Here is a 25,017-nt window from a genome sequence, read left to right on the forward strand (position 1 = left end):
ATTCCAGTACAAATGTGGTGTTAGCAAACAATTGAGATTAACCAGAGTTCAAATTCCACCCATGAGTAGGATTGAAGGAAAGGCAAGGAAGTTCAAGGTAGGTGCAAGAGAAAGAACTTAATGATAACACGTGGACTCTAGCTGGGGAAAGAAGGAGATTGGTGTTGAGATTGGAAAGATGGCAGTTAGGGTTAATGGACTAACAGAGGCATCCGTGGCCCTGAAGACCATTAGAGGGAGGTCCTAGAAAAAGTGAGACAGAAAGGTATGGTAGCACGTGCTCAGAGAGGAAGCTGAAATTGAGACGAGGGTGAAAGTACCACTATTGGTAACAACAAAGTTTACTGGATGCGCGATTGGGAAGACATGAAGATTAAGCTGATTTAAGGAAGGTAGTGAAGATTAGGAACTAATGCAGGTGAAATAATGGCAAAGTATATACCAAAGTAAAATTATAAATGAATTAACTCTTCTTCTTTATGTGCCCTTGTATATATTTCCCCAACACAGTGTTCCACAATGAGCATACATTTCCTGTAAGCAGGAAAAAAGTTATTAAGTAAAATCAAAGACATGACAAAGGCAAAATGAAAAAAAAAATCCTTTATTATTTTTAAGTCAATGACTACTATTTACAAATATCCAGGACCCAAAGCTCATAGAGTTATTTCCATTCTAAAATCGTACCAGTCTTTCCAAGCATTTTGTATAGAATCATTTAAAGTGAAACTAAATGAAAGATGTGAGTTTCACAGTGTATGCACTTTGTTCCAAGTAATATCTATTTAAAATACATACTTACTTATATTTGCATTAAAAAAACATGAAATTATGGGACGAGGAGGTACGAGGACTGGGCATATGGTAGACAGAAATGGGTGCAAGACTTCTTGGGTGCCTTTCTACATTTTATCTTTGAACAATGTAAAAATATCACCTATTCAAAAATAAATTAAAAATGAAGAATTAATACAATTTTTAATTTCTAGTTGAAAAACTTTTAAAAATCATATATGCAAAAGTTATGTTAGGAAATGGTTGTATGTATTGAGAGATGAGTCTTTCTTTAAACAAGGAATTTCCCCTAGTACTTTTTAAAAAGAGTTTCACTTTCAAAAATTTAGTTTCTGTTTTAAGGTACAAATGTATATATATATATTTTTTTTTTTTAAGTGAGAGAGACAGGAAGAGAGAGAGACAGAGACAGATAGGGACAGACAAACAGGAAGGGAGAATGATGAGAAGCATCCATTCTTCGTTGTAGCACCTTATGATTGCTTCTCATATGTGCCTTGACCCTGAGGCTACAGCTGAGACAGTGACCCCCTTGCTCAAGCCAGTGACCTTAGGCTCAAGCCAGAGACCAAGGAGTCATGTTTATGATCCCACGTTCAAGCCAGTGACCCTGTGCTCTAGCTGATGAGCCCGCGCTCAAGCTGGTGATCTTGAGGTTTCAAACCTGGGTCCTCTGCGTCCCAGGTGAATGCTTTACCCACTGTGCCACCCTGTGGTCAGGCGTGTCACTGTATTCTTAATGCACCTTAGAAGAAAACTGCAGGCCTTTGACAAGACCCATACCCTACCAGAAAATAAGTTAAATAACTTGTCACTTACAATATATATCTCTGCAGAAGATAATTATACTTGTTTGGTATGGCTCCATAGTTTAGAATGAGAACCAATGGTTTTATTTTTATTTTTTATTTTTTATTTTTTTTTTGTATTTTTCTGAAGCTGGAAACGGGGAGAGACAATCAGACAGACTCCCGCATGCGCCCGACCGGGATCCACCCAGCACGCTCACCAGGGGTGACGCTCTGCCCACCAGGGGGCGATGCTCTGCCCCTCCGGGGCATTGCTCTGTTGCGACTAGAGCCACTCTAGTGCCTGGGGCAGAGGCCAAGGAGCCATCCCCAGCGCCCGGGCCATCTTTGCTCCAATGCAGCCTCGGCTGCGGGAGGGGAAGAGAGAGACAGAGAGGAAGGAGAGGGGGTGGGGTGGAGAAGCAGATGGGCGCCTCTCCTGTGTGCCCTGGCCGGGAATCGAACCTGGGACTTCTGCACGCCAGGCCGACGCTCTACCACTGAGCCAACCGGCCAGGGCCGAGAACCAATGGTTTTAGATACATTCTAAGGAGTGGATTCAAGTTTAACAAAGAACAATTCAAGCTGTCCAAGAATGAAAGCAAGTGGCAGGATTGCAGAGCAGTAGAGATACACAGGATTGGAAGTTCTCCACTAATAGCTGTGAGAATTCAACAAGTCACTTAACACTCTGAAAGGTAAACCACAGCACCTCTAGAGTTCTTTTAAGTTCCTCAATTCATGGCTGCATGTGGTGTGAGTGCCCTTTGCTAGAAGGATAGTGGAAGATCCGTAACTCTGTTATGGGTGAGAGGCTGCATTGGAGCAGGTTTCAAATATGTTAACCACTGGCACCGGACAATAAATCTGACGGCTTCCAGCCATGGACCCTCATCCATGTCACATTAAAAAGTTCAATGTATGGACACACAGAGCAATATACAGATCATGTATCACAGAAATGCTGACTTGAATCCTACACAATCTTATTAACTAATGTCACCCCAATAAATTTAATTTTAAAAAATTTTCAATGTAAAGTTCATTACTTTCTGTGGACACTAGGATGTAAGCACAGAGATTATGTGACAGAACTCAAATATAAAGTGGTCATACAGAAAAGCCCGAATGTACCTCCATTAATTTTTTTTAAATGATCACCAAAAACAATATTTAAAGTAAAGGTGGAGGACTCAAAGACCCTGAGAATAAATCCGTGAATGCCTGTGGGCCCAAGAATTCCAGGTTAAGAAAAATTTGACTAGATCACTCAGAAAGTATCTGATCTGGAACACTTTGTGAGTTAGATTTGGCACAAAAGTTATCTATAAAATGAACAAAACCTCTAATTTTGTCGAGCTCAGTGGAGCCTTGATCATGGATGAGTGACTGTTATTCAGCAGCCCTTACCACTGTGTTATACTGACCAGTGTCCATTCTGATTAATCAGTATCCACAATGCACCAGTTGTTTATATGTTTAAATTACCTGAGCATTGTTGGAGTATAATCTATTGCTAAGGGAATCATCTAGATAGTAAACCTGCTTATCACCAAGATAAGTCCCTGAAGTAGATAGAGGCCAATAAGATGCTGTGGTGAGTAATATCTCTAATAATAATAAACATTAGTAGCACCATTATTTTAAAACTCACATTTTCATAACACTCCACCAAATGTCTTTTTTTTTAAGTGAGAGGAGGAAAGATAGTGAGACAGACTCTTGTACGCACCTCAACCATGATCCACCCAGCAATTTCTATGTGAGGCCGATGCTTGAATCAACCGAGCTATTTTTAGTGACTCAGGCTGACATACTGCTCGGACCAGCGGAGCTTTCCTCAGCACACTGGGCCATGCTCGAACCAAGCAAGCCACTAGTTGCAGGAGGGAAAGAGGGAGAAGGAGGGGGAGAAAAGCAGATGGTCGCTTCTTTTGTGTGCCCTGACCAGGAATCAAACCTGGGACATCCATACACTAGGCTAATGCACTATCCACTGAGCAAACTGGCCAAGGCCAGAAGCTAAACTTTTGAGAAAGAAAGGAGAGAGAAAAAAAGAAAAAAATAACTACAGCCCTTGTAGGTTGAGTAAAAGTAGGCAAAATAAACAGAAACATCAATCAATCTGTTTCCTCCATAAATTTCTGGAGAGACAATGGCTGTAGCCACTGTCAAACAGCTGTGACCAAATCATTTCCTGTTGTTCCTGAACTCTGAATTCTCAATCTCACACAAACATATCACAGGACAAGTGTGTACATGTTCCAATGAAGAAAAAAAACCCAAGACAACTTCACTCCTGATGTCTGTATAGACCCATGACTCACAGGCATAAGTGTCTAGTGACATCTAAAATGTTTGCTGAAGACCTATGAAAAGAAAGTTCATGGAGTGTTTCCTGATTCTAGGATTTAATCTTGCACAAACACTAAGACCTATCATGACAGAAATATGAAATAGACCACAGATATCAAGCCCCAAATGCTTCCAGTGAAGGAGAGTTAATCAGTTTTGTCCATCTGGACTCAGAGCCGGGAGCTGGTCTTGTTTCCGCTGGGGACATTGTGGACCAGTGAGAGAAGGGACAGCTCTTCACTCAGAAGATGTCAATAAGTATTGCTAGTGTCATTTTGTAGCTAAAAGTCAGCTGCAATTAGAAGCAAAAGTACTCAAATTCTGCGATTTCCATTTAGGTTACTACCAAAAGACTCTGCCATCTAAAGGCCTTATATGCACAACACCACGATTAAATTTTTATTTTATTTTTTGTATTTTTCCGAAGTTGGAAACGGGGAGGCAGTCAGACAGACTCCCGCATGCGCCCGACCGGGATCCACCCGGCATGCCCACCAAGGGGCGTCGCTCTGCCGCAATCAGAGCCATTCTAGCACCTGAGGCAGAGGCCACAGAGCCATCCTCAGCGCCTGGGCAAACTTTGCTCCAATGGAGCCTTGGCTGTGGGAGGGGAAGAGAGAGACAGAGAGGAAGGAGAGGGGAGGGGTGGAGAAGCAGATGGGCGCTTCTCCTGTGTGCCCTGGCCGGGAATCGAACCCGGGACTCCTGCATGCCAGGCCAACGCTCTACCACTGAGCCAACTAGCCAGGGCTTTAATGGATATATATATATATATATATATATATATATATATATATATATATATCCATATATATATATATATATATATATATGGATATATCCATTAAATTTAAGACCGTATAAAGGTTTGGGCAAAAGTAGATTTACAGTTATTTGTATAGAAATAATACAACTAACAAATAATAATACATATAAGAATAAACTGTTTCATGTACTCACAACTGTAAACCTTCTTTTGCTCAATCTGTATATATATTCCTTAATTCTCCCAACAGATCTTCTTTTCTCTACTTTAAAAACAATGCTCAAAAAACTAGCTTGAGTTAGTCTCTTTGAGCAAGGTAGTGACAGAGCAAAACAGAAAACCCAAGGCTTCTATCTCCAGATACTTTGCCCTTTGAACACCAACTTTCTCTTTCAGGGGAGGATTGTTCAATGGCCAACAGCTATGCAAATCCAACTGAACAAGACTGGAACCACAAGGTTCTTCTGACTATTTCTTATAGAAAGTTCACCATAAATGAATTTGACTTTCACAGAAGTAATTATTAAATCTGGCATCATTGAAAGTTTTCTTCATCCCCTGACCTCTTTCATGAGCACCTGCATATCCAAGGAGACATTCATAAGGTCCTGTTATGTCCCGTGACAGCCCAGTTCACTGACATGGGACATAACATCGTGTAAACAATAACTGGCTGAAAGGCTGTAGAAAATTGCCCTACCTCCTTGGATCTCAGCTTCCTCATCTTTAAAATGAAGGCCTTAACCACAGCATTTTCAATCTCCTTCTTTCCAGGAATTAAAATGTAATGCCTTCTAAGAATTAAAAAAAAGAAAAATTCTTCTTAAAATAGAAAAAAAGATCACATACATTAAAATATTCAAAACCTTAATTTTAAAAGTGTCAAAGCTTCCATAGAGAGCCACTATATCCAGAAGGCAAAGCCAGTCTCCTCTCTGGCTAAGGAGAGAGCAATAAGCTCTGTGAACACTTCAGTCCCTCCAGCTGATTCTCTCTTCACCCTCTGGGTGAGAGGAGCAGGAAGTGTTGGTGACAAGGCGGGGTTGCTGACTGTGATCGGCACTGTTGCAGCTGCCAATCCTGAGGGCCCCTGGCCAAGAGACAGGGCTGTACTGCAGACTGAGTCCTGATGCATGCCTCACCAGAAGCCAGCGCTACTCATTCAGGTTTTCAAGTGCAAGAGGCAATAAATTCTTTGCTTTAACTAGGTTTGAGCTGAGTGTTCTGTTACCAGCATCTGAAAGGTTCTGCCCAACTTGGAAGTAACATGAGGCTGTGAAGTTTCTGCTCCCAGAGGAGCTGAATATATATGTCTCTCTTCACACTGAGCTATCTTCCTAGAGCCAACCCAGTGCCCCATCCAAGATAAATAGTTCATGCAGGAACATCTTCCTTAACACTACCGTGGGAAATAGGCATGGCCTAAATCAAATTTTCCCCTCAATAGATGAGCACAAGAGTTTTTGGAAGGGAAGAGCAGGGGAAGGATCAGCAAACCATAACCTCGTCATCAACCAATGTCCAAAATCAGGACATGCAGAGGAGACACAGAATTATAACAAGGAGTGGTCACGTAGAGGGGAAAGCTAAGAACATTGTTTCTTAGAGCTAAAAAGAACCTTAATGTTCACCTTTTACTTCACAGATACACAAACAAAACCCAATCACTTTGTTTTCAGGGTGCACAGCTAAAGGCAAGACTATAATCTAGGCAACAATAAAAAAATTTTGTAACATTTATATTGGTTAAAAAGGAAAAAAACAAAAAAACAAACAATTTACTGTGTCAGAAAATAGAGCATTTCTTATTACCAGAATCACAGATGAAGACCCATTTACCATCTGTCACTGATTCCTATGCTGGGTGGGAAGTTGAAAGAGAAGCCTCCTTTCAAGTCTAAGAGTCAATGAAAACTCTCACTTGGCACAGGGAATATGACTTTTTTCCGTAGTGTGTAAGCAGGTCGAGGAATCTGCTTCTTTTTTACACCTCGCTGACTCACATCATTATTGACAACAGTGAGGATGGATAAGATATCTTCCTGTCTGCAGGCAGAGAAGAAAATATATTTTCAATCAGGAGACGGAAATCATGTATGAGGTCTTAGAAATAAGACCCTAAAACACATGGCCTCTTCCTAGCTCAACATGCTAAGATTCTAAGGGGCATCCTGCTAAATATGAAGAAATATTTCTGAAATGGAAAAAACAAATGCTAAATTATATAACATTTTCAAATCTGCATTTAGTGTTTAAAAACATTATAATAATTACACCTTCCATCTTAATGTATTTAGCCCACAATTTTACATATAATTACTTTTTCATGTTCTTCCTTTGTAGATAGATAGATGGATAGATAGATAGATAGATAGATAGATAGATATAGATGAAAAAAATGGACAGATGATAAAGATAGAGAAAGAGAGCCTACTGTTAATGTCTCTTTATTCTTGGTTTGGGGAGGGATACAAAGATTAATATGACACAATTCCTGATCTTAAACACTTAGAATGCAGAATACATGTATCAAAAGTAGCATACACACAAATTTGTTATACAAGGCAGAATGTGATTAATGACATATGAAAAGGTCAATGTTCCATTAAAGGTTGAGCGGAGAAAGACAGAACTTCTGGGTGGGAGTAGAGAAGACTTCAAAGAGGAGGTAACATTTGAACATGGCTTGCAGGATGTGTAGCGTTTACTAGAATGAAAGTTCCAGGGGGTGGGCACTACATATCATTGGAAGGAATCAAAGCATAGGCTCTTGAGACAGAACTCAAGTTTGATTCATGGCTCCATCATTCACCGATTATGTGGTCTTAGGCAAGTTAGTTACTTTATTATACTTCAGTTCCCTCAGCTCTAAAATGAAGACCATAATTATAATCATATTAGGAATTTCCATGAGAATTATATAAGGTCATTTGTGCAAAGCACGTAGGACACTGGCTACAATATTCCAATGACCATTAACTTTAGTATTAGTATTACTACTACTTCTCACCATGGTCATTGTTATTATCAGATAGGTATGCAGGCCTTGCTTGGTTCATTGTCTTTTCATCCTGCTTAACAGTAGCGGTTCTCTCTATCCTGAAATCTTCCTGTGGACATCTCCTCCTTCTCATCATTCAGTCACACTTAAACTATCACCTCTATTAAGAGGTCAAATAGTTCCTTGACCTCACTCTCTATATCATTATCCTGTTTGCTTTCTTTTTCTTCTTTTTTAGGTGAGAGGAGGGGAGATAGTGATGAGGAGTCTCACATGTGCCCTGACTGGGATCCACCTGGCAACCCTGTCTGGGGCCAATGCTCCAGTACCAAGTTATTTTTAGTGCCTGAGGCTGATGCACTCCAGTGGAGCTATCCTCAGCACCAAGGGTCACACTTGAACCAACTGAGCCACTGGCTACAGGAGGGGAAGTGGGATGAAGGGAGATAGGGATGCGGGAAGAAGTAGATGTAGCTTTTCCTGTGTGCCCTGATGTCCATACGCTGGGCTGATGCTTCTATCCACTGAGCCACTGGCCAGGGTCCTGTTTTGCTTTCTAGATAGCAGGTATCACTTCCTGAAATTATCTTAAATATTCACTTACATTTTTAGTATATGTTTTCATCTCACTAAATTGTAAGCTCAATGGACAAGAGATTTTTGTTTCTCTTGTTCACAACCATCCCTCTAGCTCAGTACCCAGTACAGCTGGCACATAGTATCCCTTTGATAAATATTGCCTCATCCCTGGAGCCATAAGACATTGGTCTTTGATGGCTATGGTAAGGATGGGGAGGTTGTAAAGAAAAGGGAAAAGCTTGGGTAACTTAAGTCTCCAATCTTGATTTCCTATCTTAAATTTCCAGAAGACCATGTGGCCACTTCTAGAAATGGGGTTCAAGAGTAAGAGCTCCAGGAGGGGGCAGACAAGGTAAATTCAGGACTGTTCATAATGGATGTGATGTCCAAGAGCAACCCAAAGGTAGGATATCTGGCAGGCTGTGAAAAAAATATGCAGGACTGATCTTATGAATAAGATTGTCTTGATCAGTCATTCATTGGTCCAACAAATAGTTATCAAGCTTAACAATATATCATATGTTAAGGCACTGAGGCACTGAGGATATAAAATGTAATGAAGCTACCTCTCCAGAAACTCCAAATGGCAATTTGGGAGATATTTTCATGGAGGTGCTAGTGGCCTCCAGATATAGCTGACACTGCCAAGAGAGGCTACAGAGAGACAGCAGAGAAGGAGGTCCAGGGCAGAACCTTGGTGAAGGCCCATTTCCAGGGTACCAGGTAAAAAGCACGTGGCAGAGACAGAAAGAAAGTTGTCATACGAGAGGCGGGAGACCAAGAATATGGTCCAAAGGCAGCATATAGCCACTAAGTATAAATGACTAATAAATGGAGGAAAGAACAAATAAAAGGTCCCCATGCTTTTATTCATGCTGTTCCCTCTGCTTCATATGTCTCTCACTCCAATTAGAAGTAACTCCTGATCCTCCAAATCTGGGTGAGGTACTAGTTCTATGTCTCCATAATGCTTATGTATTTACTACTGGGGGATGTTCTCCCTTATCTATTTGTCCATCTAGATTGTGAGAAACTTGAGGTCTAGGACTGTGTCTTTTTTTATTCCATTATCTTCCTTTCCAGTTACATGCTGGTATTCAATACAAGTTTGTTGGATGGATGGATGGATGGATGGATGGATGGATGGATGGATGGATGGACGGATGTTAGGATACATGGATGCATGGATGGATGCATGCATGTATGAGTGGGTGGGCAGATGGATGAACAGGTAGGTGAATAGATGGATGGATAAACAAGTAGGTGGGTGGAACAACATGAAACTCTTACCTTGGGACCAAGTTCCTCAAATGATAACACAGAGATTGAATATACCAACTCCCTTCTGTTTTATGACGAAAAGATACATAGCCAGGGACAGTCGCCATGCCAACAAGGAAATCTGCCTCAATAGGAACGGTGTCCTGAAGGGAAGGGTGTATTGGCTCAGAATTTATAGCATCTGCTTCAATGGATACAGAAGACTGTATCTCTTCACCTTGACAGGCCTGGATGAAAAAGAGTTTGGGTTTGTTAAGGAGACCAGGGCATTGCAGGGCTGTGAAGTGAGATGTGATCTCCTGAATGGGAATGAGGATCGCATCTGAAGAGTAGACAGCTCCAAACTCCCCGTGGGACAGAACACAGAATACAAAGCAGTCTCCTTCAGCATGGTCTGGATGACTCTTGTATTTTTGCAGAATCTCCTCCAGTTGCGCTTTAGTCACATCATCTTGTTTATCTACATAGAACCCAAGCCACTTAAACACATCCTTAAGAGACTCTGTTTAAAAAAGAAAAGAAATAATATAAAGATGTGAAACAATGCTAATAGTTATAAAAATTGTACAGCAAATAGCCTGAAGCTTTGAATTCTTTTTATTTTCATAACAATAAAATTTTATACTTAACTTGCCTTTTCATAGTCCCACAGTGCTATCACAATGGTCCTGACAGTCAGCCAGGCCAGAGTTCACTCTCTTTCACAGATGAGGGAGCTGAGGCTCTATGACTCTCCCATGGTCACAGGCCTGGTTAGCGGTGTAGCCAGAGCTCAAACGCAGGTTTTCTCATACTGACCCAGCATTCTCACCCCCAAATCACAGAGCCATAAGTGGTCAGGGACTCTTTTCACTCTTTAAGCAGGTTGGTAACCCTGGGTGCTATGGTCTGAAAACTTATGTCTTCCAAAAATTCCTGTGTTGAAATATTAATGCTTGAGGTAAGGGTATTAGAAGGTGAGGCCTCTGGGAGGTGCTTAGGCCATGAGGGCTGACCCCATAAAGAGATCCCAAAGACACCTCTTGCTTCTTCTGCCAAGTGAGGTTACAGAGGGAAGATGGCCATCTAAGAAGCAGATTCTCAACAGACAGTGTGGCCCCAGAGCCTTGATCTTGGACTTCCAGCCTCCAGAATAGTGAGAAATAAATGCTTGTTGTTTATAAGCCACCCCATCTTGGTAGTTTAATATGGCAGCCCAGACGGACAAAACACTAGAAGCTTAGTAACAATTATAATATCATCTTTACATTAAAAATTTTTTTATTGATTGATTTTAGAGAGAAGGGGGGGAGACAGGAACATTGATCTGTTCCTGTATGTGTGCTGACTGGAGGTCAAACAGGCAACTTCTACGATTCTCGATGATACTCTAACCAACTGAGCTCATCCTTACTTTTAAATGGAAGATAAAAATTACAGGAAAAAATGTGAAAATAAAACATGATTTTAAGATCCCCAGCTTGCATTTGATATACCATTACAGCCTCTCTTACCGGCATCTTTATTGGTCCCTTGTCTTTCTGTCAGTGTGGTAAAGTTGTGGTTGTTGATAATAACACAGTAGCCTCTAAATTTATGATCCATCCTGTATACCTCCTTGAAAGCAGAAGAGATGGAATCATTTATTAGAGAATCCTCACTTTAAGAGTTTAAAATTTGTAACCAACCACTCTAATTATCAGTATCAAACGCAGAAAGTTCTCAAGATCTTGGTTCTGGTCTGGATCCCGCCAGGCCCTAATTAAAATTCAGACTTCACCTGGTTTAATAGCAGGTGTCAGTTCTCAGTGTTAAATAACAGAATACGCATTTTAACTCTGCGAAACCCAGGTTTATGCGAGAGCAGCCTCTTCCTTTCTGGATTAGCAAAGTGAAGAAAGTGTAAGTAAGGATCTTCCACGACAACAATATCAAACAGTAATTTTTTTTCAAATGGTAGGATTTAGAGTGATCTGATCCCTCCAAAACCAGAGGAATCTCTTTAGTAGACATCATAGTGGAAATTTTAAAATATATGCAATTATTTCTGAAGGCTACTGTAAACAGCCTATGGTTACAAATTATCTGACTGGTTGCAGCAAGTCCTCAGTGTGGCTAAAAGGAGCTCTTGAAAACAAGATACATCTTGAATTCAAACAGAAAAAAAGTAGCATTGGTCAATGAAAAAGAAATTTCCCTTTTTGGAACTTATTAAAAGGGCATGCAGGACTGAAAGGGCAATAGTGCCCCCTCCATAGCCAAAGATCAACACACTTCTGAAGGCTATTAAAAAAGGGGGAAAGGACAGAGATAATCACAGATAGAGGAAGAAGAACCAAAGACAAACACAAAGAAGGGCTGGACCCCAGTTGGAGATGCCCCGAAGAAACTGTCCTCTGTGCTGGTTTCAGAAGTTAGTATGCAAGCAGATGGTCCCAACATCTCCATGGAGACCCGGGTTACCCTGTCAGCTAGAAAGAAAGGTATTCAGCCTCTTCAAATATCTTTCCTCAAACACTTAGAAGTTCTTACACGAGATGGGTTGAGAATCAGTATCACACAAATCAGCTCAAATGTTTCTGCTGGAAAGCTTGGCTGAGTAGAATCAGCATTTATCTGTCACTGGCTAGCAAGAAGCTGGGCAGATACCAAGAATAAGAAAGAGGCCTGACCAGGTGGTGGCGCAGTGGATAGAGTGTCGGACTGGGATGCGGAAGGACCCAGGTTCGAGACCCCGAGGTCGCCAGCTTGAGCGCGGGCTCATCTGGCTTGAGCAAAGAGCTCACCAGCTTAGACCCAAGGTCGCTGGCTCCAGCAAGGGGTTACTCAGTCTGCTGAAGGCCCACGGTCAAGGCACAATTGCTTTCATTGAGAAAGCAATCAATGAACAACTAAGAAGTCGCAACACGCAACGAGAAACTGATGATTGATGCTTCTCATCTCTCTCCGTTCCTGTCTGTCCCTGTCTATCTCTGCCTCTGTAAAAAAAAAAAAAAAAAAAAAAAAAAAAAAAAGAAGAAGAAGAAAGAGGCAATAAAAAGGCCCAGAGACCCAATCTGGAGAGGGCAAAAATCAGCCCACAGCCTTGGGATTAGTTAGTCATGCTTCTGGCATTGGCTCAGGATGAGTTCCTGTAAACCCCCTGGTTTCTCTCAATAAGAATCTATCATAGAGAGGACGCCAACGATGAGTTACTGGTCACATGACAGTAAGAGGAAAATGTCTCTTGAAACTTTTATTCTCCTACCAGCAAGTTTACACCAGAATTTGGCAAGTTCTGCCCTCGTCTCCGAAGCCTGAGTTAGTCATTAACTATGATTAAGGGTCAGATCAGGATGAGCGAATCCAGTGTCCCCCAGGCCAAAAATGCCACCATAAAGGACCAAAGTGGCAGTCATAAGGAGCACCTCTATACCCCTCCTCACCTTGGGAAGGGGTAATGCTCCAGGGAAGCCATGTCTGAACTTCAAAACCGCAGAATTGCAAAACTGAAAGAAACTTGTTTATTTTCCAAAGAAGTGAGTAAACTGTTGCCTGAGCTTCTATAACTGCACAGTGTTCAGCTGGGTCTTCAGAGGGCAAGCTCTGTAGGAAGACTGCTGGGGTCAAATTCCAGCTCCACCCTTTCCCAGCCACGTGACTTCAGCAAAGTGCTAGGCCTCTCGAGTCCCGGTCTCCTCAGCATTGAGTGATAATCGCAGTGGTACCTCTGTCCAGGTGACCGGAGAATTAAGTGAGGTAAGCCCTAGAAAGCTCTTAGAACAGGGGCTGGCACATGATCAGTCCTCAGTAATAGTAACTCTCACCAACATCATATCATGTAACCTGCCAGATAAGCAGAAAAACAGATTCCTAGGAAGGTGGAATATGTTAAACTCTGAAATTTAAATTTGCAGAAAAAAAATGAGGAATGAGAGCTGATCAACTTTACACTTCACAGAGAGGCAACATCAAAAACCTGTTTGTTCATCAGCAAGTTATCCCAATGGCAGATTCTGAAATATTTTCTCCAGGTTATGGTTCCCGGGCAAAGATTCAAGGAACTAAACACACCATTGCCAAGTCCCTCCCATTGGCTGCTCTCTTCCTCTGCAAACAGCATCTGGAGTCACACCTTAATAGATAGTCCCTCAGACTCAACACTCTGCACTGTCATTGCAGGCCTGAGGCTTGAGTCCCACCAGGGATTCCCTCCCTCTGACAGAGGCTGAGCTCATTCTGAACGGTTCCCTGCATTTCCCAGAAGCTGCTATGCTAGGCTTCCAGAATAGAAACCACCTCTTCACCCTCCCAAAGAAAAGCTGGTATAATCCATGTACTCAGTGGCTTGCTCTGAATTGAGATAAGAAATGAATTCTCCACTAATTTGTAAACCTTCTTCCAAGTCACCTTGAATAATTTGGTATATATCAAGTATATCTATTTCTGCCATACTGATCCAGGTTATTAAAAGTCTATTAGAAACATCTACCATTACTTCTAGCAGGTTCATCTTGCAGGTCCCTTCCATTGAGGAAACCGGAAATGTATGAAATGCAAGAAATTCACAGAGTTAGGAGGAGGGTTGAAATTCTAGATTTTTTTTTTTTTCCTGAAGCTGGAAACGGGGAGAGACAGTCAGACAGACTCCCGCATGCGCCCGACCGGGATCCACCCGGCGCTCTGCCCACCCCCCCACCCCCCCCCCCCCCCCCCCGCGTCGCCCTGCCGCAACCAGAGCCTCTCTAGCGCCTGGGGCAGAGGCCAAGGAGCCATCCCCAGTGCCCGGGCCATCCTTGCTCCAATGGAGCCTCGGCTGCGGGAGGGGAAGAGAGAGACAGAGAGGAAGGAGGGGGGGGTGGAGAAGCAAATGGGCGCTTCTCCTATGTGCCCTGGCCGGGAATCGAACCTGGGTCCCCCGCACGCCAGGCCGACGCTCTACCGCTGAGCCAACTGGCCAGGGCCTGAAATTCTAGATTTGATAGGTTGGTGAACACAGTGAGATGACGTGCCCTAAGAAGGGATGAATGCTCCCTGCCACTCCCAACTCTCATATCTTGCTCTATGGGTCTCTCCTATATGGATGCTCTTGAGTTGTAGCCCTTATAATAAACCTGAAAATTAAACTACTAAAAAAATTGACTTGATGCAGAAAAGGGCAGATACCTAATCCCCAGCCATAGAAAAGGTCACTCACTGGCAAGTGACAAGAAGAGAATCCTCTTTCTTCTTCCAAAAGGGAAGGTTCTCAAAGGAATATGTGACACATGCACAGGACATTCATTCACTGCAGCATTATTTGGAATAACTAAAGACTAGAAATAACTCTAATGTCCACCAACAGGAAATGATGGAAAGAACTATGGTATATCCACACAGTGAGCACAGGATGCAGAAGACAATCTCTATATACTTTTCCAGGACATACTGTTACAAGAAGGAAGGTAAAGAATAGTATTTTATAATCCCCTTCACGATTGCAACAAAAAAAATAAAATACCTAGGAATAAACATAACAAAGAATGTAAAGGACCTATATAACGAAAACTACAGTCTGACCTGTGGTGGCGCAGTGGATAAAGCATCGACCTGGAAATGCTGAGGTCACTGGTTCAAAACCCTGGGCTTGCCTGGTCAAGGCACATATGGGAGTTGATGCTTCCAGCTCCTTCCCCCTTCTCTCTCTGTCTCTCTCTCCTCTCTCTGTCTCTCTCTCTCTCCTCTCTAAAAAAAAAAAAAAAAAAAAAAGAAAAAAAAAAAAGATTGAATCCTGGGGGCAGAAAAAAAAAAAAAGAAAACTACAAGGCATTATTAAGAGAAATAGAAAAAGACACACTGAGATGGAAAAATATTCCTTGTTCTTGGATAGGAAGAATAAATATAATTAAAATGGCCATATTACCCAAAGCAATATACAAATTTAATGCAATTCCCATCAAAATTCCTATGAGATTTTTTAAAGAAATGGAACAAAAAACATCAGATTTATATGGAACTATAAAAAACCCCGAATAGCCAAAACAATCCTAAGGAAAAAGAATGAAGCTGGGGGCATTACAATACCTGACTTTAAACTATATTATAGGGCCACGATAATCAAAACAGCATGAAAAATAGACACTCAGACCAATGGAACAGAATAGAAAGCCCAGAAATAAAACCACATATATATGGTCAAATAATCTTTGATAAAGGGGCCAACAACACACAATGGAGAAAAGAAAGCCTCTTCAACAAATGGTGTTGGGAAAACTGGAAAGCCACATGCAAAAGAATGAAACTCGACTACAGCCTGTCCCCGTGTACTAAAATTAATTCAAAATGGATCAAAGACCTAAATATAAGACCTGAAACAATAAAGTACGTAGAAGAAGACATAGGTACTAAAATCATGGACCTGGGTTTTAAAGAACATTTTATGAACTTGACTCCAATGGCAAGAGAAGTGAAGGCAAAGATAAATGAATGGGACTACATCAGAATAAAAAGTTTTTGCTCAGCAAGAGAAACTGATATCAAAATAAACAGACAGCCAACTAAATGGGAAATGATATTTTCAAACAACAGCTCAGATAAGGGCCTAATATCCAAAATTTACAAAGAACTCATAAAACTCAACAACAAACAAACAAACAATCCAATAAAAAAATGAGAAGAGGACATGAACAGACACTTCTCCCAGGAAGAGATACAAATGGCCAACAGATATATGAAAAGATGCTCAGCTTCATTAGTTATTAGAGAAATGCAAATCAAAACTACAATGAGATACCACCTCACACCTGTTAGATTAGCTATTATCAACAAGACGGGTAATAGCAAATGTTGGAGAGGCTGTGGAGAAAAGGGAACTCTCATCCACTGTTGGTGGGACTGTAAAGTAGTACAACCATTATGGAGGAAAGTATGGTGATTCCTCAAAAAACTGCAAATAGAAATACCTTATGACCCAGCAATCCCTCTACTGGGTATATACCCCAAAACCTCAGAAACATTGATACGTAAAGACACATGTAGCCCCATGTTCATTGCAGCACTGTTCACAGTGGCCAGGACATGGAAACAACCAAAAAGCCCTTCAATAGAAGACTGGATAAAGAAGATGTGGCACTAAGAAATGATGACATCGGAACATTTACAGCAAAATGGTGGGATCTTGATAACATGATACGAAGCGAAATAAGTAAATCAGAAAAAAACAGGAACTGTATTATTCCATACGTAGGTGGGACATAATAGTGAAACTAAGAGACATTGATAAGAGTGTGGTGGTTACGGGGGGGAGGGGGGAATGGGAGAGGGATAGGGGGTGGGGAGGGGCACAAAGAAAACAAGATAGAAGGTGACAGAGGACAATCTGACTTTGGGTGGTGGGTATGCAACATAATTGAACAACAAGATAACCTGGACTTGTTATCTTTGAATATATGTATCCTGATTTATTGATGTCACCCCATTAAAAAAATAAAATTATTAAAAAAAATGCAAATTTGAAAAAAAAAAAAAAAAGAAGATGTGGCACATATACACTATGGAATACTACTCAGCCATAAGAAATGATGACATCAGATCATTTACAGCAAAATGGTGGGATCTTGATAACATTATACGGAGTGAAATAAGTAAATTAGAAAAAAACAAGAACTACATGATTCCATACATTGGTGGAACATAAAAACGAGACTAAGAGACATGGACAAGAGTGTGGTGGTTACCAGGGGTGGGGGGAGGGAGGACATGGGAGGGAGGGAGGGAGAGAGTTAGGGGGAGGGGGAGGGGCACAGAGAACTAGATAGAGGGAGGCGGAGGACAATCTGACTTTGGGCAAGGGGTATGCAACGTAATTTAATGACAAAATAACCTAGACATGTTTTCTTTGAATATATGTACCCTGATTTATTAATGTCATCCCATTACCATTAATAAAAATTTATTTAAAAAAAAATTTCACATAAAAAAAAAAAAAGAATAGTATTTTAGCCTGACCAAGCAATGGTAGATTAGATAGAGCATTGACCCAGGATGCTGAGGACCCAGGTTCAAAACCCCAAGGTTGCCAGTTTGAGCATGGGCTCACCAGCTTGAGCACAGGGTCGCCAGTTTGAGCATGGAATCATAGACATGACCTTATGGTTGCTGGCTTGAGCAAGGGGTCACTGGCTTAGCCGGAGTACCCCACTCCCCCTGGTCAAGGCACATATGAGAAAGCAATCAATGAACAACTAAAATGCTGTAACCACAAGTTGACGCTTTTTATCTCTCTCCCTTCCAATTCATCTGTCCCTGTCTATCCCTCCCTCTCTCTTTCTAAAATTAAAAAAAAAAAAGTATTTTAATGTGATACCTTTTTTAGAATACAGGGGGTTATAGGAGTTGATGTTCTCTTTCAAAAGTAAAAATAGAATAAGTGAGAAGACTAATAAAAATGGTAGTCTATGGGGGAAGGGAAGAGGGCAAGGATGCAGTCCAGACTTCTCCGTGCATACTCTAGTATAGTTTTGACATTGCGCTACATAAATGTTTTATATAATTAAATACAAAATTGAAACATAGTCTAGAACCCACAGCTTTTCTGCATTGTTCTCTCTGTTCATCCCTCCCCTAACCCTTAACCTGCAGCAGAAAGTTCCAAAGGAGACATGACGAAGGTGTTTTGAGGAGGAGCTGAGCCTGCCAGTGCCTCTGTGGTGAGCAGCACCAGGAGGCCTGTTTGATCATCCCGGTCACTGAGTCACAGGTGCCTCACCTGTCCTGGGGCCCACCGGGCTTCTGAGTTATCTTCAACTCAGACCAAAAGTGCATTGCCTCATTCCCAGGCCGCCCAGTACCAGAACTCCCCAGCTCTGAAAGAACAAAATGCAAAGGAAATTCCACTTTCCAAAACACTTCCTGCCTTTCTTTTTGCAAGCCACATTTCCCTTCCTTTGGAAACCTAGAGTGCTTCTCAGGGACATCCAAGGGCCTGGCAGGCTGTTGTTTGTGTTTGAAAGCAGTTGAGCAAATTTCCTGGAATGAAGGGAATCACAGACGCAGCAGTGGGCTCTGCTCAACATCTCCAGATACCAGGTTTCCTTGAATTGTGTCCTCCCTTGTGCTGATGAAATCAGCCAGGACAGGGATGAGGAATAAGCATTAAGGTCTGCCTGGCTCTTTTTCTCAGAAAATGTTGAATCTTCCATTGGCACTCACCAAATCTTTGTGTCAGAAGGGAAAGAATGAATGAATGAGTGATTGCCTGACCATGTTTGGTCTTTTCACTTTTCTCAAGGATAGTTCAGTAAGAAAATCCTATGCCACACTCGAAAATATTGACTTGTGCTTAAGCAGACGGTGGCGCAGTGAATGCAGAGGATCAGCCTGGGATGCAGAGGACCCAGGTTCGAAACCCCAAGGTCACCGGCTTGAGCATAGGGTTGCTGACTTGAGCATGGGATCATAGACATAACCCCATGGTCACTGGCTTGAAGCCCAAGGTCTTTGGCTTGAGTCCAAGGTCACTGGCTTGAGCAAGGGGTCACTCACTCTGCTGGAGTTCCCCAGTCAAGGCACATATGAGAAAGCAATCAATGAACAACTAACACACCACAACGAAGACTTGATGCTTCTCATCTTTCTCCCTTCCTGTCTGTCTGTCCCTATCTGTCCCTTTCTCTGTCTCTCTCTGTGTCTATGTCTCTCACTTAAAAAAAAAGAAAGAAGGAAAGAAAATATTGACTTGCTTTTTAAAACAAATTAGGGGATATTGCTTGAAATACAGTTTCTTCTCAAATGCATTTGCTGGCAGAGCTCTTTTATATAAGACAACCTCTCAGGTGCATATGAAACATGATTTACCAAGTTGAGATGATGGATTATCTTATCCATCACTTCATGGAGAGGAGCAGGGTGGACTAGATAACTTTTAATACCTTCCAACCCTGAGAGTCTATGAGAACATAGGTAATGTTAAGTGCTACCCCCAAAAAGCCTCTTGCATTCCCAGCACCCCACAACTATTTTCATCTTCATCTAGCTGTGGCCAAAATCATCCAATCTTAGCAAAACAGCAGCAACTGGAGACCAAGAATGAGCCACATCCTTTAGAAACTACTGCATTTCTAAGAGACAAAGAGCAATGTCTCGTCGTGTGTGTGTATGTGTGTGTGTGAGTTTGTGAGCATCTTTGTACACACACACAAAAATGTATGTACTGAGCACACACAAAAATACTTCAAACAGTAGAGGGGGATTAAGGCTAGTGGGCAAAAAAGAGGGGGAAAAAAGAGGGCTCTTGCTTACAGTAGAATGCTGTATGTTGACTTATAAATGTAAAAAGATACTGGAGTTTGAAAATCATTGCTTTTAAACCAACATAACAAATATTCAATCAGACAAGAATCATCAATAGATGTTCAAACTAGAGGAAAATTTTGAGGCAGGGTAGGATATTTGCTTCATCTCAAAAGGTCTCCTCAATACTTGCTTATTAATGACAAGGGAAAAATAGTAATTACACAAAATTATCTATGTAAGGAAGAAATCAAACAACATCTTGACCATATAATCAAAATTATCCCCACAAATGAGGGGCAGATGGACATCATTGCTTCCAGATGTGATGCCTTGAGAAATGTACCTCATTGCCCTGGCTGGGTAGTTCAGATGGTTGGAGTGTCAGCCCAATGTGCCAGGGTTGTAGGTTTGATCCTCAGTTAAGGCATATGCAAGAGTAAACCAATGAGTTTATGGATGAGTGGAACAACAAACTGACGTTCCTCTCTCTCTAAAGTCAATTTTAAAAAATATTTGTAGATGAACGCAGGCTGCACAGATAATTGAAAGTAGCAAAAAACAGGTGAAATTAATTTTTGAAAAAAAAAAGAACTGTACATTATTTGTGTAAAATTCTGGCCATAATATATAGCTTGAATCTAATCATGAGACAACACCACACACATAAAAAATGAGGCAAATTCTATGTTTTTATAAAAGGTGGTGGTGGAAGTAATTCTTTAAAAGTGGGAATGTCATAGAAGAAGAAGAAAAGCATTAGAAATGTTCAAGATTAAAGGAGACTAAAGAAAAATGATAACTAAATACAATGTATGATCCTAGATTGAATTATATACTAAGTAGGGAAAAGCTATTAAAGATTATTATTAAAAATCTATAAAGAATAAAATTGAAATGTGGAGTTTTGACTTAGATATAAGTATTATACTAATTTAACTTCATTGGCATTGAAATCAGCTGACAGTCTTATGGGAGCTCCCTTGTAGGTAACTGTAGGGAAAATGGCTGTTTGGCTTGCTCGCGGATTTACCGGCTGCAAGCACTTTGCCTGATTGGTACGTGGGTGCGTGGGTGTGTGGCAGCACCACAGGTGTGTGGTCTTTGTAAGACTGTGGGTGCTTTTCCTGGGTGGTGATTCTCCCAGATCACTCTCTGCCACCACGAGGTGTGGTTTTCCCTGCTCCCTCACCCTTACTGTGAATAGCAGATTTTCCTTTATTATCTCTTTCCCTTTTGTCGTTTATTCACTTGCCTGTTTTTGTGAGCCTCCAATAAACGGGTACAGCCCAACGCTTTCCAGCTCCACAGTTCCTCTACCGTCTGCCGAGTTCAGTGGGAACCTGCCTGGCCTCAATCACCAGCATTACAGTAACTACCGTTTTTTTTCTCTCTCTCTCTCTCTCTATCTATCTTTTTTATTTTATTTTAGAGAGAGAGGAGAGAGAAAGAGAAAGAGGTGGGGGGGGGCATCAACTCGTTGTAGTTGCTTTTTGCATGTGCCTTGACCAGGCAAGCTGGAGGTTCTGAACTGACGACCTCAGCATAGCAGGTCGATGCTTTATTCACTGCACCACCACAGGTCAAGCTACTGCTCTCCTCGTGCTGCTTTTAAGATACTGTCTTTGTCTTTAACATTTGGCATTTTAATTATGATGTGTCTTGGTGTGGGCCTCTTTGGGTTCATCTTCTTTGGGATTCTCTGCACTTCTTGGACCTGTGTGTTTTTTCTCTTAACCAAGTTGGGGAAGTTTTCAGCCATTAATTATTCAAATAGGTTCTTGGTCCCTTGTTTTCTCTTGTCTCCTTCTGGTACTCTTATGATGTAGATGTTGTTATGTTTCATGTTGTCTCAAAAGTCTGTTATACATTATCCTCATTTTTTAAAATTCTTTTTTTGTTTTGCTCCTCTGATTGGGTATTTTCTTCTTCTACTTTATCTTCCAAGTTGCTAATCTGATCCTCTGCTTCATACAACCTACTATTTATTCCTTCTGGTGCATTCTTCATTTCAGATATTATATTCGTCGTTTCTGACTGGTTCTTTTTTATAGTGTTGATGTCCTTTTTTTATGCTGTTTGAGTTCTAAGTTCCTTGAGCATCCTTATAACCATTGTTTTGAACTCTGTATCTGGTAGTTTGCTTGCCTCCTTTTTATTTAGTCCCCCCACCCAACCCCAGAGATTTTACCTGTTCTTTCACTTGGGACCTGTTTCTTTGTCCCAACATTTAGATGCTTCCCTGTGTTTGCTTCTGTATATCAGGTAGAGGTGCTATGTCTCCTGGTCTTATAAGAGTGGTCTTATATATAGGTATCCTGTAAGGCCCGGTGGTGCTGCCACCCTGGTCCCCTGACTTGGGTGCTCTGGATGCACCCCCTGTGTGAACTGTGTGCACTGTCCTGTAGTAGTTGAGCCTTGATTGCAGTTGGCATGTCACAGGGAGGGACTGACCCCAAGACTACTGGCTGCAAGGGCCAGCTGTGATGACAGAGGAGGAGCTGCTATGCTGGGCTGACTGCATGGAGCAGGATCTGCTTCCATGGGGCTCTGATGTTTGCCAAGTCTGCCCCTTGGGTGCGTCACTTATGAAAGCGGTTGGGTTGTAATCCAGTGTGGTCTGAAGCTGTCCACGTAGTGCAGTGGCTCTGGGGCTTCCCTGCGGTACAAATCAACCATTGCCTGTGCCCTGCCTAGGGCCAGCGTGAGCTATGAATTGATCTGCAGGTGGTTGCTACTTGTACTGGGTTTGGAGATGCCCAGGAGAGGCCAAGCTGTGAACTGAGCTGGCTGCTGCTAGTGCCAAGCCTGGGGTCACTTAGTGAGAGGTATGGGGCACACTGAGGCCAGATGCTGCTAGTTTGAGAGATTTTAGGGAAGTCTGAAAAATGAGCTAAAAGAGGCCATTTGTATGGAAAAGCCACTGGAAACAGCTTGGGTGGGCACTTCAAAGAAGGTGCAGCAGGGTCTCAGGGAACCACCAGGTCCAGGTGAACAGTGTTAGCCAGGTTAACGGAGACTCAGATATGGCACCTGCCTGCCGGCTCTGTGATGGAAGGGTCCCACAAAGGAACAATGGCCTCTACCAGCACTTCTGTCTGGGAGAAGATGCCCTTCTGGCCTTTGTGCTGAAGCCAAACAATACAGTTCCTTCTCATGTGTCCTTGGCACCTTTCAAGCTGCTGCCACAGTGCAAGAGCTCAGAGCAAGTGAGTCTGAGTAAGTCAGTGTGCGGGCTCTTTAAGAGGAACACCTGGGACTCCAGGAACTCTTCCGCTCATTCAGCCACAATCTTGCTAGCTTTTATAGCAGAAGTTATGGGGGCTTCTCTTTCTGGCACTGAAACCCTGGGCTTGGGGGCCTGGTGTGGGGCTGGGACCCCTGGTCCTCAGGGGATACCTCCACAGTTGAGATATCACTCCTGATTTTTAAGGGGCACATATGGATGTGGGACCAACCTGTTCTACATCTCCACCCCTCCTACCAGTCTCAGCGTGGCTTCTTCTATCTGTCCTTAGTTATAAGACTTCTGTTCAACTAGATTTCAGGTATACTGAATGATGGTTGTTCTGTAGTTCAGTTGTAATTTTGATGTGTTTATTGGAGGTTCTGAGTACCTGTGTCTACCTATGTTGCCATCTTGAACAGAAATTTACTGAAAGAATTTTTTTTAAGATTAAAATTAGACCCTGGCCAGTTTCTCAGTGGGTAGAGCATCGTCCCAGAATATGGGTGTCCCAGGTTCAATTCCAGGTCAGGGCACCCAGGAGAAGTAACCATCTAATCCTCCTCTCCTCCCTCTTCCCCACCCACAGCCATGGCTCAATTGGTTCAAGTATGGCCCTAGGCACTGAAGATAGCTCAGTTGGTCCCAGTGTGTCAGCTTCAGGTGCTAAAAATAGCTCGGTACTCCAGGATCAGCCCCAGATGGAGTTGCTGGGTGGATCCCAGTCAGGGCACATGTGGGAGTCTGCCTCACTATCTCCCTCCTCCCACCAAAAAATAAAATAAAATAAAACACAAACAAAAAATTTAAAAACAACTTATTCCTTCAAATAAGATATATAAATGGCCAACAAGCATTTGAAAGATGCACACCACCACTAATCTTTAGTGATGTGAAGTAAATCAAAACCACAATGAGATATCATTTCATACCCACTTGGATGGCTACTATTGAAAACCAGGAAAATAAGGATTGGCAAAGATGTGGAGAAACTGGAACCTTTCTGTATTTTTTGGTAGAAATAATGTAGCTGCTATAGAAAACAGTATGGTGGTTTTCTCAAAATATGAAATACAGAATTGGCCCTGGCAGGTTGGCTCAGTGGTAGAGTGTGGGCTCAGTGTGTGGATGTCCTGGGTTTAATTCCAGCCAGGGCACATAGGAGAAGTGACCATCTGCTTCTCCACCCCTCCCTCTCCCCCTTCTCTTTCTCTCTCTCCCTCCTGCAGCCATGGCTTGATTGGTTTGAGGGCATTGGCTTCAGGCACTGAGTATGGCTCTGTGGAGCCTTCACCTCAAGTGCTAAAACAGCTCGGTTGCGAGCATGGCCCTAGATGAGCAGAGCATTGGTTCCAGATGGGGATCGCTGGTTGGATCCTGGCCAGGGTGCATACTAGAGTCTCTCTCTGTCTCCACTCCTCTCACTTGGAAAAGAAGAAAAAATAAATAAATAGAAATAGAAATACAGAATTACCCTATGATCTAGCAATTCCATCTCTGGGTAAATACCCAAGAGAACTGAAAACAGGGTCTTAAAAAGATATTTGTACTGTGTTCATAGCAGCATTATTCACAGTAGCCAAAAGGTGGAAACAACCCAAGTATCCAGCAATGGATGAATGTATAAACAAAATGTGCAATACACACACAATAGAATATTATTTAGCTTTTAAGAGAAAAAAAATTCTGACAGTGATGAACCTTGAGGACATTATACTAAATGAAATAAACTAATCACAAAAAGGCAAATACTGTATGACCCCACTTACGTGAGGTACCTAAAGTAGTCAGTTTCATAGAGATAGAAACTAGAATGCTGTTTACCACGAGCTAGTGAGAGGAAGGAATGGGCAGCTATTGTTTAATGGATATAGAGTTTCAGTTTTGCAAAATAAAAACAGTTCTGGCGATTGATTATACAACCATGTGAATATGCTTAACATTACTGAACTTTACATTTAAAAATTATTAAGATCATAAATTTTATGTTATTTGTATT

The 25,017-nt window shown here is 41.9% G+C and overlaps 1 protein-coding gene across 2 annotated transcripts in view; it reads right to left on the reverse strand.

Moving 5' to 3' along the window:
- Positions 1–612: 612 nt before the first annotated feature.
- The window catches only part of CASP10 (caspase 10), a 55,448-nt gene continuing 31,043 nt past the window's right edge, over positions 613–25,017 (reverse strand). Inside the window, exons 6-9 of one of the 2 annotated variants that reach the window (XM_066279782.1) lie at positions 12,970–13,032; positions 11,059–11,161; positions 9,575–10,067; positions 613–6,750 (exon numbers count right to left, since the gene is read on the reverse strand). In XM_066279782.1, coding sequence (XP_066135879.1) covers positions 6,609–6,750; positions 9,575–10,067; positions 11,059–11,161; positions 12,970–13,032 — 801 coding nt within the window. In that variant the 3' untranslated portion in view covers positions 613–6,608. The remainder of the gene's footprint in view (positions 6,751–9,574; positions 10,068–11,058; positions 11,162–12,969; positions 13,033–25,017) is intronic. The other variant, XM_066279781.1, reaches the window with a different exon arrangement.

Source organism: Saccopteryx bilineata, chromosome 5 (genome assembly GCF_036850765.1).
Source record: "Saccopteryx bilineata isolate mSacBil1 chromosome 5, mSacBil1_pri_phased_curated, whole genome shotgun sequence".
NCBI classification, from domain to species: domain Eukaryota; kingdom Metazoa; phylum Chordata; class Mammalia; order Chiroptera; family Emballonuridae; genus Saccopteryx; species Saccopteryx bilineata.